This window comes from Eubalaena glacialis, chromosome 16 (assembly GCF_028564815.1).
Source record: "Eubalaena glacialis isolate mEubGla1 chromosome 16, mEubGla1.1.hap2.+ XY, whole genome shotgun sequence".
Classification (NCBI taxonomy): Eukaryota; Metazoa; Chordata; class Mammalia; order Artiodactyla; family Balaenidae; genus Eubalaena; species Eubalaena glacialis.
Genome location: NC_083731.1, coordinates 90,303,318 through 90,325,382, shown reverse-complemented (window position 1 = coordinate 90,325,382; position 22,065 = coordinate 90,303,318). Strand labels below are relative to the sequence as shown.

The following is a 22,065-nucleotide window of genomic DNA, read 5'->3' as shown; positions in this document are numbered from 1 at the left end:
CGCAGAAATACAAAAAGCATCCTAAGAGACTACTACAAGCAACTCTATGCCAACAAAATGGACAACCTGGCAGAAATGGACAAATTCTTAGAAAGGTATAACCTTCCATGACTGAACCAGGAAGAAACAGAAAATATGAACAGACCAATCACAAGTAATGAAATTGAAACTGTGATTAAAAATCTTCCAACAAACAAAAGTCCAGGACCAGATGGCTCCACAGGTGAATTCTATCAAACATTTAGAGAAGAGCTAACACCCACCCATCTCAAACTCTTCCAAAAAATTGCAGAGGAAGGACCACTCCCAAACTCATTCTATGAGGCCACCATCACCCTGATATCAAAACCAGACAAAGATACCACAAAAAAAGAAAATTACAGACCAATATCACTGATGAACATAGATGCAAAAATCCTCAACAAAATACTAGCAAACAGAATCCAACAACACATTAAAAGGATCATACAGCATGATCAAGTGGGATTTATCCCAGGGATGCAAGGATTCTTCAATATACGCAAATCAATCAATGTGATACACCATATTAACAAATTGAAGAATAAAAACCATATGATCATCTCAACAGATGCAGAAAAAGCTTTTGACAAAATTCAACACCCATTTATGATAAAACTCTCTAGAAAGTTGGCACAGAGGGAAACTACCTCAACATAATAAAGGCCATATACGACAAACCGACACCAAACATCATTCTCAATGGTGAAAAACTGAAAGCATTTCCTCTAAGATCAGGAACAAGACAAGGATGTCCACTCTCACGGCTATTATTCAACATAGTTTTGGAAGTCCTAGCCTCGGCAATCAGAGAAGAAAAAGAAATAAAAGGAATACAAATTGGAAAAGAAAAATGAAACTGTCACTGTTTGCAGATGACATGATACTATACATAGAGAATCCTGAAGATGCCAACAGAAAAGTACTAGAGCTAATCAATGAATTTGGTAAAGTTGCAGGATACAAAATTAACGCACAGAAATCTCTTGCATTCCTATACACTAATGATGAAACATCTGAAAGAGAAATTATGGAAACACTCCCATTTACCATTGCAACAAAAAGAATAAAATACCTAGGAATAAACCTACCTAGGGAGACAAAAGACCTGTATGCAGAAAACTATAAGACACTGATGAAAGAAATTACAGATGATACCAAGAGATGGAGAGATATACCAAGTTCTTGGATTGGAAGAATCAATATTGTGAAAATGACTATACTACCCAAAGCAATCTACAGATTCAACGCAATCCCTATCAAATTACCAATGGCATTTTTTACGGAACTAGAACAAAAAATCTTAAAATTTGTATGGAGACACAAAAGGCCCCGAATAGCCAAAGCAGTCTTGAGGGAAAAAAACGGAGCTGGAGGAATCAGACTCCCTGACTTCAGACTATACTACAAAGCTACAGTAATCAAGACAATATGATACTGGCACAAAAACAGAAACATAGATCAATGGAACAAGATAGAAAGCCCAGAGATAAACCCACGCACGTATGGTCAACTAATCTATGACAAAGGAGGCAAGGATATACAAATGGAGAAAAGACAGTCTCTTCAATAAGTGGTGCTGGGAAAACTGGACAGCTACATGTAAAAGAATGAAATTAGAACACTCCCTAACACCATACACAAAAATAAACTCAAAATGGATTCGAGACCTAAATGTAAGACCGGACACTATAAAACTCTTAGAGGAAAACATAGGAAGAACACTCTTTGACATAAATCACAGCAAGATCTTTTTTGATACACCTCCTAGAGTAATGGAAATAAAAACAAAAATAAACAAATGGGACCTAATGAAACTTCAAAGCTTTTGCACAGCAAAGGAAACCATAGACAAGATGAAAAGACAACACTCAGAATGGGAGAAAATATTTGCAGATGAATCAACGGACAAAGGATTAATCTCCAAAATATATAAACAGCTCATGCAGCTCAATATTAAAGAAACAACCAACCCAATCCAAAAATGGGCAGAAGACCCTAATAGACATTTCTCCAAAGAAGACATACAGATGGCCAAGAAGCACATGAAAAGCTGCTCAACATCACTAATTATTAGAGAAATGCAAATCAAAACTACAATGAGGTATCACCTCACACCAGTTAGAATGGGCATCATCAGAAAATCTACAAACAACAGATGCTGGAGAGGGTGTGGAGAAAAGGGAACCCTCTTGCACTGTTGCTGGGATATAAATTGATACAGCCACTATGGAGAACGGTATGGAGGTTCCTTAAAAAACTAAAAATAGAATTACCATATGATCCAGCAATCCCACTACTGGGCATACACCCAGAGAAAACCACAATTCAAAAAGACACATGCACCCCAATGTTCACTGCAGCACTATTTACAATAGCCAGGTCATGGAAGCAACCTAAATGCCCATCGACAGACGAATGGATAAAGACGTTGTGGTACATATATACACTGGAATATTACTCAGCCATAAAAAGGAACGAAATTGAGTCATTTGTTGAGACGTGGATGGATCTAGAGACTGTCATACAGAGTGAAATAAGTCAGAAAGAGAAAAACAAATATCGTATATTAACGCATGTACGTGGAACCTGGAAAAATGGTACAGATCAACCGGTTTGCAGGGCAGAAGTTGAGACACAGATGTAGAGAACAAATGTATGGACACCAAGGGGGGAAAGCCACAGGGTGGGTGGGGATGGTGGTGTGCTGAATTGGGCGATTGGGATTGACATGTATACACTGATGTGTATAAAATTGATGAGTAATAAGAACCTGTTGTATAAAAAAAATAAATAAAATTCAAAAATTAAAATAAAAAAAATAATAATCTGCCTTCCAGGGCTTCCCTGGTGGCACAGTGGTTAAGAATCTGCCTGCCATTGCAGGGGACACAGGTTCAAGCCTTGGTCCGGGAAGATCCCACATGCCGCGGAGCAACTAAGCCCGTGAGCCACAACTACTGAGCCCACATGCCACAACTACTGAATCCCGCACGCCTAGAGCACGTGCTCTGCAACAAGAGAAGCCACCGCAATGAGAAGCCTGCACACTGCAATGAAGAGTAGCCCCCGGGCTTCCCTGGTGGCACAGTGGTTGAGAATCTGCCTGCCAATGCAGGGGACACGGGTTCGAGCCCTGGTCTGGGAAGATCCCACATGCCGCGGAACAACTGGGCCCGTGAGCCACAACTACTGAGCCTGCGCGACTGGAGCCTGTGCTCTGCAACAAGAGAGGCCACGATAGTGAGAGGCCTGCGCACCGCGATGAAGAGTGGCCCCCGCTTGCCACAGCTAGAGAAAGCCCTCGCACAGAAACGAAGACCCAACACAGCCAAAAATAAATAAATAATTCCTACTTAAAAAAAAAAAAAGAATTCTCATGCCCTCCAAGCTATTGTAAAAAAAAAAAAAAAAAAAAGAGTAGCCCCTGCTCGCCACAACTAGAGAAAGCCCACACGCAGCAAAGAAGACCCAATGCAGCCAAAAATAAATAAATAAATAAAATAATTTTGTTTTTATTTTTAAAAGTAAAAAAAAAAAAAAAAGAATCTGCCTTCCAATGCAGGGGATGTGGGTTCGATCCCTGGTCGGGAAACTAAGATCCCACATGCTGTGGGGCAACTAAGACCACACGCTCTACAGCCCACGCGCCACAACTAGAGAGAAGCCCGCGCACCACAATGTAGACGCTGTGAGCTGCAACAAAAGATGCCGCATGTCACAACTAAGACCCAACGGAGAGGGTTAGGGAGAGAGGGAGAGAGGGAAAGAGAAAAGAAATTCAATTAAATTTAACACGAATTTTAATCTTTTACCTTTCAGGCAAAGAGCAAAAAACACTCTTAAAATTGCTAGTAGAATTTTAAATTGGCATGACAGGGACTTCCCTGGTGGCGCAGTGGTTAAGAATCCGTCTGCCAATGCAGGGGACACAGGTCGAGCCCTGGTCCGGGAAGATCCCACATGCCACGGAGCAACTAAGCCCGTGAGCCACAACTACTGAAGCCCGCGCGCCTAGAGCCCGTGCTCCGCAGCAAGAGAAGCCACCGCAATGAGAAGCCTGCACACCGCAACGAAGAGAAGCCCCCACTCGCCACAACTAGAGAAAGCCCGCGCGCAGCAACGAAGACCCAATGCAGCCAAAAAAAAAAAAAAAAAAAATTGTCGTGATATTTGTGGAGGGATAATCTGGCGATATCTACTAAGTACATACCCTTTAACCTAGAAATTCCATTTGCAGGACTTTATCCCACAGATATGCTTGCGTACATAAGCTACAAACAGGTAAAGATGAACTTATTTTGTTCACTACTTCATTCCCAGTGTATGCCTGCTATACAGGCTGTACTCAATAACCACATGTTAAATGACTATGCAGAACGATTGCGAGAGGGGAGGTATGTACAGGGTTATTCAGGAGAGCACTTCTTATATACAGAAAAAGAGCAGAAATAACATAAATGCTTGGTTAGGTAAATTATGGCACTTCCATATAATGCAGCTTTTATAATGCATTTATTTTCAATGGTAAAATAAAGGAGAATGCTCTTTATGTCAAGACGTAAAATGATTTTAGTATACTACCATTAATTTGTTTTTTGGTTTTTTTTAATTGGGAATATACATATGTATTTGCTTAGAATTTCTCTGAAAAGATACAAAAGATTGGTAACACCTCAAAAGAGAGGTAAATCAGGTGCCAGGGCAAGGGTGAGAGGGAGAGGTTTCACAGCACATCTTTTTGTACCTTGTGAATAGGAATATATTACCTTTTGAAATAAAAACTTTAATAGATTGTTAAAGTCTAACATATTAGATATAATAAACCAAGCATGAACCAAAACATAATGGCACGTTTCCGCCTACAGAAAAAAATAGAATTCAAGACCCTAATAGACACGGCATGTGGTAACTTAAGCTACAGGTGTGTACTAAGACTAATCAAGGATGGTGCACTGTATATGAAGGGAAGGAAGCAAAGGACAGGACTCAAAAAAGCTAGTATTTAAAATATGAAAGTGGAAGATGAGTTTGTATTTTATGCTATAAATAATAGAAAGCCATTTAAAATTTTTCTTTTGGTAAATTGAAGTTTTACTTTTGATGAAATTCAATATATCCACTTTTTCTTTTATACTTAGTTCTTTGTGTCTTCTCTTGGAAACCTCTGCAGATGCCACTGTCGCAAATATATTCACCTACATTTTTTCCTAGAAGGTTTATAGTTTTAGCTAAAAATGCATTAGTTCTTTTTAACTACTACATTCCTGTGATCATGTCCATTTCTAACTTTGAAATGAATAGGACTGATGATTTGGCTTATCAGTCTACAAGTTTTAGAGTTAAACACCTAGTTAGTACACAAGCCTTAAATTATTATAAATGAACAGAACTAACAATGTGTGGTGGGTCAAACAAATTAACACATTCCACTGGTGAATCTCCAACTCCTGGCTTGTTAATACATCCATGTCATTATCAGAGTATTTTCTGGGGAAGCCTTCAGTAAGAAAAGAACTGATATATTTTACTCTTTAAATGTCAGGAAGAAAAGACTTCCCTGGCGGTCCAGTGGTTAAGACTCCGTGCTTCCAATGCAGGGGGCACGGGTTCAATCCCTGGTTGGGGAACTAAGATCCTACATGTCACATGGCACAGCCAAAAAAAATTGGAAAAAAAAAAAAGAAAGTCAAGACTACAAAAGATGTTCCTGATGTCTCAGATTATTTGTTGAGTCAATGGATGATTAATAAACTGATACCCAATTTCTCTTTGACACATCAAATAATTCTAAGATTCTTACCAGACTGTCATCTTTACTAACTTGTATGAGTATAATGTAAAGAACTGACATACTTGTATTTCTTCACGTTCTTTTTTATCCGGAAAAGTTCTCGCAACTGTAGAATACTTTTCAAAAACTTTGCGTTCCTTTTGTAATTTCCTCATTTCCTCCTTTTTAAACTCCTCTACTCGAGCCAATTCTTTTGCTTTCTGTTGTTCAAAGTCAGCAATTTCTTTCCTAAAACAACCAAACCACGTTATAATCTAAGGAGACCACCTCCATACAGTAATCCACATGTGGTACCAAAATGGAGCACCAATGACAACCTGGAACTGAGGAGCTGCTAGTTTTGGTGAATCCATCTTCAACCCACAGTAGTGAAATAAGTCAATTAACTCAGTAAAGCACTAGTCAACAAGCATTCACTGCACACCTACTACGATTCAAGTACTACACTACGTACTGGAGAAACCACAGTGAAAAACATAAACATCCTTACTCCTATAAAGCTTCTTACATTCTAGTGGGAGCGACAGATGACAATAAATAAGATTAACAAGTAAAATATATGGAACACTGGAAATGTTAAGAAGAATAAACCAAGGAATGAGGTTAGGAAATATGGAGGTTAGGAGCCTGAAATTATGGACGGAGTCATCTTGCTGAGGCAGTATTTGAGGTAAAACCTGAGGGACATGAGAGAACAGCCATGGAGGTATCTGGACAAAACAGTTCAGGCAGAGGGAACACCACATGCAAAAGCCCTGAGATGGGGACATGCCTGATGTGTTCAAAGAACAGGCAGGCGGCCAGTATGGCTAAAGAGACAGAACAGTAGGAGAAAACGTCAGAAAAAAAGGGGGCGGGTGGGGCGGGAGGCGGGGTGATTAATTAGGGTCTGTGGACCACTGTGAAGACCCTGGTATTTAGCTTAGGAGCACGCGGGTCAGAGGAACTGCCAGGACCCGGGCTCCTTCTGGATGCTGTGTAAAGAGCACGGGGAGAGCGACGACAGCAAGACTGTGGAAAAAGAGGTCCCTGGCTCACATCCTTCCACACAAATGCCATCCACAGACAAAAGTGCTTTTGTGGGAGCTCTAGGATCCAGGCAGGAAATGAGAAACGCTGGTGAAGCCTAAGATCAAGGACAGCCACTTAGAGAAGGCAGGCCCATGCCCCAGTGCCAGGCTTACCAAATGTAGTCCTGATGCACTGAAAACAGCCCCACTGCCAAAGGACCCAGGAGGAGCCATGCCCATTCATGCCCCTGGAAAGAGACCCACAGACCTTGGTCCTACCTACAGATCCTGATACAGCCCTGTGACCTAGCTCCAGCCCTGCTCTATGTGGTATGGAGTCAGTCCTGCCCACCCAGGGGCCTGGTAGGAAGCTGCTCAGAAACCTGGCAGGAGCCCCACCCATCCTCACGCCTGGAAACACACCTCCTGTCTACAGACTCAACAGTGGACCAGGAGGCAGCCCCATGACCTAGCTCCAGCCCTGCCTGACTGTGGTCCAAAAAGTAGTCCTGTCCTACTGGGGATCCAGCAGGAACCACAGCTGACTGCAACCCTGGTAACAGGCCCACCAACTGTGGACCCAGCTACAACCCCACTTGACTGTGATCCTGGAAGTAGACCCACCAGTCCAGGGATCCAGCAGAAGAAGGTCTTTACCTGCCAAAAACAGTCTGCAAAGACAGGAACAGGTGTTTGTTCTTTCAAATGCAAAGACATCAACACAAGTCCACATAGATCACCAAGAATCAGGCAAATGTGACACCACCAAAGGAAACTAATAAAGCTCCAGTAACCAATCCCAAAGAAATCGAGATCTACAAATTACCTGACAAAGAATACAATGTAATTGTTTTAAGGAAGCTCAGCAAGCTACAAGAAAACACAGATAAACAACTCAACGAAACCAGGGAAACAATACGTGAAACAAAACAAGAAGTTCAACAAAGAGCTAGAAATCATAAAAAAAGAACCAAAAAGAAATTCTAGAGCTGAAGAATACAAGGAATGAAGTGATAAATGCAACAGAGAACTTCAACAGCAGACTCAAGCAGAAGAGAGAATCTGTGACTTCGAAGACTGGTGATTCAAAGTTATTCAGTCAGAGGGGGAAAAAAGGGAAAAGAATGAAAAGGAGTGAAGAAAGCCTGCAGGATTTATGGGACACTATTGTATGAACCATATACGTATTATGGGAGTCTCAGGAGGAAAAAAAATCAACAAACCTTTAGCTAGACTAAGAAAAAAAGAGAGAAGACTCACATAAGTAAAGTCATAAATGAAAGGCAAGGCATTATAACAGATGCCTCAGAAATAAAAAGGACCATATACGAATAATTATATTTGAAACCACTGGATAACTTAGAATGGTTAAATTCCTAGAAACATACAACCTACCAAAATTGAATCCAGAAGAAACAGAAAGCCTGAACTGACCAATAACAAATAAGGAGACTGAATCAGTAATCAAAAACCTCTCAAAAAAGAAAAGTCCAGGACCAGATGGCTTCACAGGTAAATTCCACCAAACAGTCAAAGAAAAAATTAATACCATTCTTTTTTAAACTCTTCCAAGAAAAGAAGGAATACTTCCAAACTCATTCTGTGAGGCTAGTTATCACTCTGATACCAAAGGCAGACAAAGATACAAGAAAGGAAAACAACTATAGGCTAATGTCCCTGATGAATACAGTGTATAAATCCTCAAAAAAATACTAGCAAACCAAATTCAACAGCACAGTAAAAGCATTAAATACCATGATCAAGTGGGATTCATCCCCAGGATGCAAAGTTGGTTCAACACACGCAAATCAATTAACATGATGTAAACTGGTGCAGCCACTGTGCGAAACAGTATGGTGGTTCCTCAGCATTACTCACAATAACCCAAACATAGAAACAACCCACTTGTCCAGCTGTGAGCCAAGGAAAGCTAAGGATCGCCAGAAACCAATAGAAGATACAAGAGAAAGCATGGCTCTGCTGACACCTTGACTTCAGGCTTCTAGCCTCCAGAACCATGAGAAAATAAATTTCTGTTGTTTCAAGCCATCCAGTTTGTGTATATTTTGTTACAGCAGCCCTAGGAAACTAATACACTGGCCAAGGTGGCCCTTGAATTCAGAGCTCCACACTGATTTTCAAATTTCAATTTATGACCTCATCACAACAATTCTCCTTTTAAGACATCTTTGACCACAGTGGGTCATTTTATTTAAAAATTCTTATGTGGTATGTATTTCACTTCCTTCTCTCACTTATATTGTTGGATTAATAAGAAATGTTTCAAATAGTTCAGATATAATCTTAAAAATAAAGCTGAATCACTATACATTTTCCCCCACTTACACATGCAAACTTACCTGAGTTTTTCCAAGGCACTTTCTCGTTCAATGCGAAGTTTAGCTAAAGATGTGTTCTCAGCTTTAAATTTTTCTATTTCTGTTTCCAATTCAATAACTTTCTCTCTCAAAACTTGAGATCGAGCGTTGTCACCTATAAGATAAGCCACAAATACTGAACTTCACAAAAAGCTTTCAACAGCAGAACGCTAGCTAGCTATTACACTAGGAGCCAAAAATATGGTAAACACCTGTACTATTAAAATGCATTAGAAACAATGCTTCTAAAAACAAAGAAAAAAAAATTATTATAGTCTAACTTTCCAGATGGAACAGCCTAAATTTAAGAAAGAGTCAAATCATTCTACCTCAAGAGTATCAATCTGATGACAAATGAACATTATATATTAAAAAAATCAAATAAATTTTTAAACCAATATACATAAATAGCTTAAGAACATGAATAAGTATTTGCAAGAGATTTAAAGCTCTAATCAACACCAAAATCAAAGTTTACCGCCCACTAATCAAAGAAATACAAATTAAGATCTTTTTCTGTATCAAATCTGCTACTTAAGAAAATAGCCAACGCTTTTGTCCTTCAACTACCCTTCTGGAAAATAACCCTGATTTGTAACACAAGGCTAAAATACACATTATCTACCCTTAGACCCACTTCTAAAAATCTAGTTAAAGAACGAACTTATAAAATCATACAAATCGTTTTGCACAAAAATACGCATTGAAGTGTTATTTCTAATAGTGAAAAATAATTTGTATCCAACATTAAAGAAATTACTAAATAAAATTATGCTACATTCATATAATGCTCTGCAACCATTTTTAAAGTATACAAAGAGTTTTAATGATATGGCCAAAGCATGTTATACACCTGGTCAAAAAGGATGAGGCGAGTTATATGTCTCTACCATATGAAAAATACACAGGAAAAATGAATGGAAAGAAATATCCCAAAATGATATCACAGTTACCTTAGGATAGGTTAGTTATAAACATTTTTGCTTCTACACTTTTTAACTTCCAAACTTCCTGCAAAAATTACAATTTTTTAAATCGGAGTATTTTTTAAAATTACCTTAAGTTATAATTTCTATTTTAAAGCACCTATGCTTTGCTAGACACTCAGAGTTTACAATATAACATGACATAATGGAAAACTGTTTTCAATATAAGTTAAAAAAATCCATCACATAAACTAAATACTATATAGCCAGTAAATGGAATGAGACAGATGTGTGTGTATTAGAACAATCTTCAAAATTTATTATAAGCAAGGTGCAGAACAGTATATAAAAAACATGTTTTCATTTGTGCAGAAAAGAGGATTATATACACATTCACACATATGCTTTCATATGCATGGAATCTTTGTAGAATACACAAATGAAATGGGAAAGTTGATGTCTCTAAGAGCCCAGGTCTGGGGAAGAAAAGAAACTTGAATTTTACTGTATTTCTTCCTCATTATATTTGGCAAGTGAATGCATGAGGTAGCAAAAAAAAAACTAATTAAAAAAAATACACACACACAGAGGTAGCACAGTAGCACAAACCACAAATTGGGTATTCCCCAGTTATAAAAGAAACTTAAATGTTACCTCACTTTATAATAATTAATTTTAAAGCCTTGGCAATAAGACACAGGCTAAAATTTGAAAAATCTGAAATCACAATTCTTCCAAATCTCTCATATTAGTGACTATTACATTATTTAGACTCACAAAACAAATCAAATTTTAACAAATTACCTACTAAACTTTAACAAATCACCTACTAGATTTCCACTGAGCAACTAGAAAGGTTGGGATTTTAATAAGCATTCTGACAACATACTGATAAAATATTAAACCTGTAACATTCCATTACATATTTTACAATGCTCTGACTTACCAGGTGGTTGGTCTTGATTTATGTTTAACTTGGGTTCATTTCCCAAGCGTGAATCTGATTTTGATTTTGGTTTCAAAGAAGGGAAGAATTTCATCATCAGATCCGAGGTAGGAGGAGGACTTGTGCTCCTACTGGATTTATTCAAGCCTTCTCCCTTCTTGACTGGTGCAACCTTCCTTTTTATTGTTTTGTCCAGTACACATATTTCACTCTTATTAGGGTAGGTTGTCTGGGGAGTCCCATAAACGGCTTCATTCCCAAGAATAACATCATGTTTAAATGAATCATCTTCAAGGTCAGTCCAAGTTCTTTCATCATCAAAGTCAATTTTACTCATAGATGGGTGTCTTCTTGAGGAATCAGAAGCTTTATTTTTCAAGCTTGCTATTATGATAGACTCGTCACTACTGTAATCTTTATCAGACAAATCTAAATCAACATCTCTCCTCTTATCTTCTTCTTGAGTCCTGGTGTCCCTTAAAGGTCCCCTCCCATCACAGACTTGTGGACTATCTTCTCTGCTGCTGAAACCCCTTTCTTTATCCTCAGTTGATGGTTTTATGGTGACATCAAGCTGTTCCTCAGAATCAGTGCTATCATCACTGTCTGTACCACCTCCGTCGTCGCTTGCATGCCACCTAGTTGGACTTTCACAAGTGCTCATTTGGAACACTTTCCTACTGACCTTACAGGACTGCTCCTGCGGTCCGTCAGGTGAGGACACCGAATCAGGCCGTTGGGGTGCAAGCTCACACTCACCCTGACTTTCACACTTGGTACGGTCTGGATCCTCATTTTGCTTGCACTCCCTCATGGGACCTGGTGGTGTTGTCTTCTCTTGCTGCACAGCTTTGACAGGAGTAGAAGACAGCCGGTGACCTCTGCAGATCTGTTGGTCCCTCTCTAAGATCTTCAGTACAAATGAGGAATTACTAGAAAATGATATTTCATCAGCAGCTTGTTCTAAAAACAAAAATTCATCTAATTCCAAATTTTCCTTTTCCTTTTCTCGTTCCCAATTCTCTAACTTTTTCTGAAGAGAAATGTCAAGAGAAGACTCTGACTCTTTCGAAGTCTCACTTACTGGGCTCTTAGAAGCCACGCAGCTGGCCAGCCCTGTCGAAAGGGGAAGTCTGTCTTTACCTTGTGTCTTATTCCAGATTTTGCAACCAACGTCACAAGGTTTTGTACACTCGGGTACATTTTCTTTATTATTAGATTCTACCTTTTTTTCTAAATTGATCTGACCTCTAAATTGCCCGTCACATTTCTTCCCTGCCAGTATCTTCAATCCTGCTGGAGAGAGACTTTTCCTGTTGTTACCCTTAAGCACTTTCGGCTTCTGACTGAGTGTGACACAACCACTCTTTGTTCTGGTTTTACTGTTCTTTTTGACAGGAGGGTTCTCTGTACACAGTTCTTTATTTATGAGAGCAGTTTTCCGCTGGAATTGTTGTTTATCTAATTTAAACACAGGTTTGTCCTCTGAAATGCTCTGAGTAGTGACTAGTTTACTTTCTCTCCCCTTCTGAAACTTAGATTTAGCATTAGTAAATCTAGCTAAACCTTCTCCTCGTTTTAAGAATGGTTGTTTTGGTTTTGCTTTGATTAGCAAGGATCCTTCTGCTTCCTAAAATAAAAGAACAATATTTGAATTAATTCTGGTATATCCAAGTAATCTCAAAGTTATTTTTAAAGCACATTATAAACAAATCTCTAAAGCCTTAAGATAATTTAATCAAAATAGTGGAAATGCTAACCCTTAGCTGTTTTTGTTTCAGTTCTTGTTCTTCCAACCGAATTTGTTCTTCTAAGTAGTCTTCAAAGGTTTGTTTCCTTTCTCTAATAGCAGCTTTAATAGGCCTAATCATAAAAGTAAAGTTATTTAACATTCAAATCATGTGGTGAATACTTTACACTTAGTGTGCCTGATACAGACACCTCTGACTGAGAACTAACCTTTTTCAAAGTCACAGATCCCCTTTGAGAATCTATTAAAAGCTACAATCCCACTCCATCTCCCAAAATATAGAAATACACATCACGCTACACGTGATTTGAAAAACCCCTCTGAAGTCCACCTACTGACCTCAGATTAACTTTTGAAGTAACATATTCATTACATAAATAAAATATATTTCAAAAATAGTTCATTAAATATTCCTTAAGATGCTTAATAATATAAACAAAACAATCAAAAGTCATTTGCCATTCCATAATGTCTATTAAAATACTTAAGAAAATAATAAACAACCTCACAGTCGATAGTTTATCTCTGACATAAAATTTTTAAATTCTGTAACCACACTCACTCAATTATTATTTGTAAGTGATACCATGTGTGAGACTCCAATATATGATTTTTTCTCTTCTCCAAAACAGGATTTACCTATCTGAGAGAAGATTAGTTTTATCCAGATATTTCCCTCAGGTGAAAAAACTTCGCTCAGTTTTTCCAGCACAATGTCGAACTGATGTATCTCCCCAACCTGCTTCTGTTGCTGACAACATGGAATAAGTTGGACCTTCAACCCTTTACTTAAAAGCATACCCAGGCAAAAACAAGAAGACTATGGGTCTTTCAAACAAAGAAAGTACCAACAATAATGACTATTATATTAAATTCCTTCCAACATGGATGATACCTTTCTTCAATATTAACCACTTCTGAGGAATCACCAATTTTTTTTAAGTTCGTATCGTTCCCTTCCTGAATCTCTTCCGTCATGTTCTCCGAACATGGTAAAATACCTTCTCCTAGGATAAAAATTAGGAACAATTTAGTTCAAAAAAAAGCAGATTGAAGTCTTAAAACTTGAGAATTTTACAAGTTACTGTACTAAAAAAATATTTAGTTAAACTTAATGTATACCAAAGATTTTAGAACTCTCAAGGATTTCTTTACTATGATAAAGAAAAACCACAAAACGCTAATGAAAACACAACATTCTGCTCTCTCCTTTCCAGTCGACCTCTCAAAAACCCGTGCCATAGTACTGGCTTCTGTGACCTTCTGACAGTGAGCCCTTTGTTCGGTCACACTGTTACCTGACTGATTAAATTTGGAAGCAAGTCCTTTGCTAGGACTGGACTTTATTCAAAGTATCTGGTGTTGAGTTCTCAATTCAGATGAACTTCGCTGGCGAGCTGCTGAGGACTGAGACCCCCAAAATAATCCGGAAGCCATTCTGTGAAGTTGACAAGTGAGAGTCTGCAGACAGGAAAACCTCTCCTTTTACACACTGAGAATTCCCACTGCAGTGAATGGAAGATCTGTGTGTGTAAAGATCACATGAGCAGCGGGGATTCAGCCCCAGAGAAAGAAGGTGTCGAGTTGCCTTGGTAAAGAATTTATACACCACGTGGTCCGTTTCTTGACAGGGCAGCAACAGGAAACTAACAGAGCTGTAACGACGAAGTACTTTGAAGCATAGGGCACTGTTTTAGAGGTAATTCTACAAAATAAAACTTTACTTGGGGACCTTCAAGATGGCGGAGAAGACGTGGAAATCACCTTCCTCCCCACAAATACATCAATCTACATGTGGAACAGCTCCTACAGAACACCTACTGAAATCTGGCAGAAGACCTCAGACTTCCCAAAAGGCAAGAAACTCCCCACGTACCCGGGTAGGGCAAAAGAAAAAAGGAAAAACAGAGACAAAAGAATAGGGACAGGACCTGCACCTCTGGGAGGGAGCTGTGAAGGAGGAAAAGTTTCCACACACTAGGAAGCCCCTTCACTGGCGGAGACAGGGGGTGGCAGGGGGGAAGCTTCGGAGCCACGGAGGAGAGTGCAGCAACAGGGGTGCGGAGGGCAAAGCGGAGACATTCCCACACAGAAGATCGGTGCCGACCAGCACTCACCAGCCCGAGAGGCTTGTCTGCTCACCCGCCGGGGCGGATGGGGGCTGGGAGCTGAGGCTCGGGCTTCGGAGGTCGGATCCCAGGGAGAGGACTGGGGTTGGCTGCGTGAACACAGCCTGAAGGGGGCTAGTGCACCACAGCTAGCCAGGAGGGAGTCCAGGAAAAAGTCTGGACCTGCCTAAGAGGCAAGAAACCACTGTTTCAGGGTGCGCGAGGAGGGAGGGTTCAGAGCACCACCTAAACGAGCTCCAGAGAAGGGCGCAAGCCGCGGCTATCAGCGTGGACCCCAGAGACAGGCATGAGATGCTAAGGCTGCTGCTGCAGCCACCAAGAGGCCTGTGTGCAAGCACAGGTCACTATCCACACACACACACACACACACACACACACACACACACACACACACACACACACACACCCCGGGGACCTGTGCAGCCCGCCAAGCCAGGTCCTGTGATCCAGGGAAAACTTCCCTGGGAGAACACACAGCATGCCTCAGGCAGTTGCAACATAACGCAGGCCTCTGCCGCCGCAGGCTCACCCTGCATTCCGTACCCCGTCCTCCCCCGGCCTGAGTGAGCCAGAGCCCCCGAATCAGCTGCTCCTTTAACCCCGTCTTGTCTGAGTGAAGAACAGACGCCCTCAGGCAACCTACACGCAGAGGCGGGGCCAAATCCAAAGCTGAACCCCAGGAGCTGTGCAAACAAAGAAGAGAAAGGGAAATCTCTCCCAGCAGCCTCAGGAGCAGCGGATTAAATCTCCACAATCAACTTGATGTACCCTGCATCTGTGGAATACCTGAATAGACAACAAATCATCCCAAGTTGAGGCGGTGGACTTTGGGAGCAACTTGGGATTTGCTTTCTGCATCTAATTTGTTCCTAGTTTTATGCTTATTTTAGTTTAGTATTTAGAGCTTATTATCACTGGTAGATTTGTTTATTGATTTGGTTGCTCTCTTCCTTTTTTTTTTCCTTTTTCTCTTTTTGTGAGTGCACATGTGTATGCTTCTTTGTGTGATTTTGTCTGTATAGCTTTGCTTTTACCATTTGTCCTAGGGTTCTGTCTGTTTTTTGTTGTTTTTTTTTTAGTATAGTTTTTAGCGCTCATTATCATTGGTGGATTTGCTTTTTGGTTTGGTTGCTCTCGTCTTTTTTTCTATTACTTTTTTAAAATTGTTTTTAATAATATTTTTTATTTTAATAACTTTATTTTTTTTTCTTTCTTTCTTTTTTCTTTTTTTTTTTTCCTCCCTTTTCTTCTGAGCCGAGTGGCTGACAGGGTCTTGGTGCTCTGGCCGGGTGTCAGGCCTGAGCCTCTGAGGTGGGAGAGACGAGTTCAGGACAATGATCCACCAGAGACCTCCTGGCCCCACATAATATCAAACAGCGAAAGCTCTCCCAGAGATCTCCATCTCAATGCTAAGACCCAGCTCCACTCAACAACCAGCAATCTACAGTGCTGGACACCCTATGCCAAACAACTAGCAAGACAGGAACACAACCCCACCTGTTAGCAGAGAGGCTGCCTAAAATCATAATAAGTTCACAGGCACCCCAAAACACACCACCAGACGCGGTCCTGCCCACCAGAAGGACAAGATCCACCCTCATCCACCAGAACACAGGCACCAGTCCCCTCCACCAGGAAGCCTACACAACCCACTGAACCAACCTTACCCACTGGGGGGAGACACCAAAAATAACAGGAACTACGAACCTGCAGCCTGCGAAAAGGAGACGCCAAACACAGTTAAGTTAAGCAAAATGAGAAGACAGAGACATACACAGCAGATAAAGAAACAAAGTAAAAACCCACCAGACCAGAAAAATGAAGAGGAAATAGGCAACCTACCTGAAAAAGAATTCACAGTAATGATAGTAAAGATGATTCAAAATCTTGGAAATAGAATGGAGAAAATACAAGAAACATTTAACAAGGACCTAGAAGAACTAAAGAGCAAACAAACAATGATGAACAACACAATAAATGAAATTATAATTCTGTAGAAGGAATCAATAGCAGAATAACTGAGGCAGAAGAATGGATAAGTGACCAGGAAGATAAAATAGTGGAAATAACTACCACAGACCAGAACAAAGAAAAAAGAATGAAAAGAATTGAGGACAGTCTCACAGACCTCTGGGACAACACTAAATGCATCAACATTCGAAATAGAGGCCTCCCAGAAGAAGAAGAGAAAAAAAAAGGGACTGAGAAAATATCTGAAGAGATTATAGCTGAAAACTGCCCTAATATGAGAAGGAAATAGTCAATCAAGTCCAGGAAGCACAGAGTCCCATACAGGAGAAACACACGAAGACACATATTAATCAACCTATCAAAAATTAAATACAAAGAAAAAATATTAAAAGCAGCAAGGGAAAAGCAACAAATAACATACAAGGGAATCCCCATAAGGTTAACAGCTGATTTTTCAGTAGAAACTCTGCAAGCCAGAAGAGAGTGGCAGGACATATTTAAAGTGATGAAAGGGAAAAACCTACAACAACATTACTCTACCCAGCAAGGATCTCATTCAGATTCAACAGAGAAATTAAAACCTTTACAGACAAGCAAAAGCTAAGAGAACTCAGCACCACCAAACCAGCTTTACAACAAATGCTAAAGGAACTTCTCTAGGCAGGAAACACAAGAGAAGGAAAAGACCTACAATAACAAACCCAAAACAATTAAGAAAATGGTAATAGGAACATACATATCGATAAGCACCTTAAATGTAAATGGATTAAATGCTCCAACCAAAAGACACAGAATGGCTGAATGGATACAAAAACAAGACCCATATATATGCTGTCTACAAGAGACCCACTTCAGACCTAGGGAAGCATACAGATTGAAAGTGAGGGGATGGAAACAAATATTCCATGCAAATGGAAATCAAAAGAAAGCTGGAGTAGCAATTCTCAAATCAGACAAAACAGACTTTAAAATAAAGACTATTACAAGAAACAAAGAAGGACACTACATAATGATCAAGGGATCAATGCAAGAAAAAGATATAACAATTGTAAATATTTATGCACCCAACATAGGAGCACCTCAATAAATAAAGCAAATGCTAACAGCCATAAAAGGGGAAATCGACAGTAACACAATCATAGTAGGGAAGTTTAACACCCCACTTTCACCAACGGACAGATCACCCAAAATGAAAATAAAGAAAGAAACACAAGCTTTAAATGATACAGTAAACAAGACGGACTTAATTGATATTTATAGGACATTCCATCCAAAAACAACAGAATACACTTCCTTATCAAGTGCTCATGGAACATTCTCCAGGATAGATCATATCTTGGGTCACAAATCAAGCCTTGGTAAATTTAAGAAAATTGAAATCGTATCAAGTATCTTTTCTGACCACAACGCTATGAGACTAGATATCAATTACAGAAAAAAATCTGTAAAAAACACAAACACATGCAGGCTAAGCAATCCACTACTAAATAACCAAGAGATCACTGAAGAAATCAAAGAGGAAATCAAAAAATACCTAGAAACAAATGACAATGGAGACACGATGACCCAAAACCTATGGGATGCAGCAAAAGCAGTTCTAAGAGGGAAGTTTATAGCAATACAAGCCTACATCAAGAAACAAGAAACACCTCAAAAAAACAACCTAAACTTACACCTAAAGCAAGCAGAGAAAGAAGAACAAAAAAACCCCAAAGTTAGCAGAAGAAAAGAAATCATAAAGATCAGATCAGAAATCAATGAAAAAGAAATGAAGGAAACAATAGCAAAAATCAATAAAACTAAAAGCTAGTTCTTTGAGAAGATAAACAAAATTGATAAACCATTAGCCAGACTCATCAAGAAAAAAAGGGAGAAGACTCAAATCAATAGAATTAGAAATGAAAAAGGAGAAGTAACAACTGACACTGCACAAATACAAAGGACCATGAGAGATTACTACAAGCCACTCTATGCCAATAAAATGGACAACCTGGAAGAAATGGACAAATTCTTAGAAAAGCACATCCTTCCGAGACTGAACCAGGAAGAAATCGAAAATATAAACAGACCAATCACAAGCACTGAAATTGAAACTGTGATTAAAAATCTTCCAATAAACACAAGTCCAGGACCAGATGGCTTCACAGGTGAATTCTATCAAACATTTAGAGAAGAACTAGCATCTATCTTTCTCAAACTCTTCCAAAATATAGCAGAGGGAGGGCCACTCCCAAACTCATTCTACTAGGCCACCATCACCCTGATACCAAAACCAGACAAAGATGTCACAAAAAAACAAAAATACAGGCCCATATCATGGATGAACACAGATGCAAAAATCCTCAAAAAAATACTAGCAAACAGAATCCAACAGCACATTAAAGGGATCATACACCATGATCAAGTGGGGTTTATCCCAGAAATGCAAGGATTCTTCAATATACGCAAATCAATCAATGTGATACAACATATTAACAAACTAAAGGATAAAAACCATATGATATTCTCAATAGATGAAGAAAAAGCTTTTGACAAAATTCAATACCGATTTTTGATAAAAACCCTCCAGAAAGTAGGCATAGAGAGAACTTTCCTCAACATAATAAAGGCCATATATGACAAACCCACAGCCAGCATCATTCTCAATGGTGAAAAACTGAAACCATTTCCACTAAGATCAGGAACAAGACAAGGTTGCCCACTCTCACCACTATTATTCAGCATAGTTTTGGATGTTCTAGCCACAGCAATCAGAGAAGAAAAAGAAGTAAAAGGAATCCAAATAGGAAAAAAAAGAAAAAAAACTGTCACTGTTTTATTTACTGTCACTGTTTGCAGATGACATGATACTATACATAGAGAATCCTAAAGATGCTACCAGAAAACTACTAGAGCTAATCAACGAATTTGGTAAAGTGGAAGGATACAAAATTAATGCACAGAAATCTCTTGCATTCCTATACACTAATGATGAAAAATCTGAAAGAGAAATTAAGGAAACACTCCCATTTACCACTGCAACAAAAAGAATAAAATACCTAGGAGTAAACCTACCTAAGGAGACAAAATTTCTGTATGCAGAAAACTGTAAGACACTGATAAAAGAAATTAAAGATTATACAAACAGATGGAGAGATATACCATGTTCTTGGATTGGAAGAATCAACATTGTGAAAATGACTATACTACCCAAAGCAGTCTACAGACTCAAGGCAATCCCCATCTATCTACCAATGGCATTTTTCACAGAACTAGAACAAAAACTTTCACAATTGGTATGGAAACACAAAAGACTCCGAATAGCCAAAGCAATCTTGAGAAAGAAAAACGGAGCTGGAGGAATCAGGCTCCCAGACTTCAGACTATACTACAAAGCTACAGTAGGGCTTCCCTGGTGGCGCAGTGGTTGAGAATCTGCCTGCCAATGCAGGGGACATGGGTTCGAGCCCTGGTCTGGGAAGATCCCACATGCCGCGGAGCAACTAGGCCCGTGAGCCACAATTACTGAGCCTGCGCATCTGGAGCCTGTGCTCCGCAACAAGGGAGGCCGCGATAATGAGAGGCCCGCGCACCGCGATGAAGAGTGGCCCCCACTTCCCGCAACTAGAGAAAGCCCTTGCACAGAAACGAAGACCCAACACAGCCATAAATAAATAAATTAATTAATTTAAAAAAAAAAAAAAGCTACAGTAATCAAGACAGTATGGTACTGGCACAAAAACAGAAATATAGATCAATGGAACAGGATAGAAAGCCCAGAGATAAACCCACATATGGGTACATATGGTCACCTTATCTTTGATAAAGGAGGCAAGGATATACAATGGAGAAAAAACAGCCTCTTCAATAAGTGGTGCTGGGAAAACTGGACAGCTACATGTAAAAGAATGAAATTAGAACACTCCCTAACACCATACACAAAAATAAACTCAAAATGGATTAAAGACCTAGATGTAAGGCCAGACACTATAAAACTCTTAGAGGAAAACATAGGCAGAACACTCTATGACATAAATCACAGCAAGATCCTTTTTGACCCACCTCCTAGAGAAACGGAAATAAAAACAAAAATAAACAAATGGGACCTAATGAAACTTAAAAGCTTTGCACAGCAGAGGAAACCATAAACAAGACGAAAAGACAACCCTCAGAATGGGAGAAAATATTTGCAAACGAAGCAACAGACAAAGGATTCAATCTCCAAAATTTACAAGCAGCTCATGCAGCTCAATATCAAAAAAACAAACAACCCAATCCAAAAATGGGCAGAAGACCTAAATAGACATCTCTCCAAAGAAGATATACAGATTGCCAACAAACACATGAAAGAATGCTCAACATCATTAATCATTAGAGAAATGCAAATCAAAACTACAATGAGGTATCACCTCACTCAGGTCAGAATGGCCATCATCAAAAAATCTACAAACAGTAAATGCTGGAGAGGGTGTGGAGAAAAGGGAACCCTCTTGCACTGTTGGTGGGAATGTAAATTGATACAGCCACTATGGAGAACAGTATGGAGGTTCCTTAAAAAACTAAAAATAGAACTACCATATGACCCAGCAATCCCACTACTGGGCATATACCCTGAGAAAACCATAATTCAAAGAGTCATGTACCACAATGTTCATTGCAGCTCTACAATAGCCAAGACATGGAAGCAACCTAGGTGTCCATCATCAGATGAATGGATAAAGAAGATGTGGCATATATATACAATGGAATATTACTCATCCATAAAAAGAAACGAAATTGAGTTATTTGCAGTGAGGTGGATGGACCTAGAGACTGTCATACAGAGTGAAATAAGTCAGAAAGAGAAAAACAAATACCATATGCTAACACATATATATGGAATCTAAAAAAAAAAAAAAAAAAAATGGTTCTGAAGAACCTAGGGCCAGGACAGGAATAAAGACGCAGATGTAGAGAATGGACTTGAGGACACAGGGAGGGGGAAGGGTAAGCTGGGACGAAGTGAGAGAGTGGTATGGACATATGTACACTACCAAATGTAAAATAGCTAGCTAGTGGGAAGCAGCTGCATAGCACAGGGAGATCAGCGCGGTGCTTTGTGACCAACTAGAGGGGTGGGATAGGGAGGGTGGGAGGGAGATGCAAGAGGGAGGAGATATGGGGA

The 22,065-nt window shown here is 39.5% G+C and overlaps 1 protein-coding gene across 2 annotated transcripts in view; it reads right to left on the bottom strand.

Moving 5' to 3' along the window:
- CENPJ (centromere protein J) overlaps positions 1–22,065 on the bottom strand; it is a 53,905-nt gene that overhangs the window by 22,415 nt on the left and 9,425 nt on the right. For both annotated transcript variants that reach the window (XM_061170788.1, XM_061170789.1), the window contains exons 4-8: positions 13,718–13,829; positions 12,833–12,935; positions 11,073–12,702; positions 9,183–9,315; positions 5,875–6,040 (exon numbers count right to left, since the gene is read on the bottom strand). In XM_061170788.1, the coding sequence (XP_061026771.1) occupies positions 5,875–6,040; positions 9,183–9,315; positions 11,073–12,702; positions 12,833–12,935; positions 13,718–13,829 (2,144 nt within the window). The remainder of the gene's footprint in view (positions 1–5,874; positions 6,041–9,182; positions 9,316–11,072; positions 12,703–12,832; positions 12,936–13,717; positions 13,830–22,065) is intronic.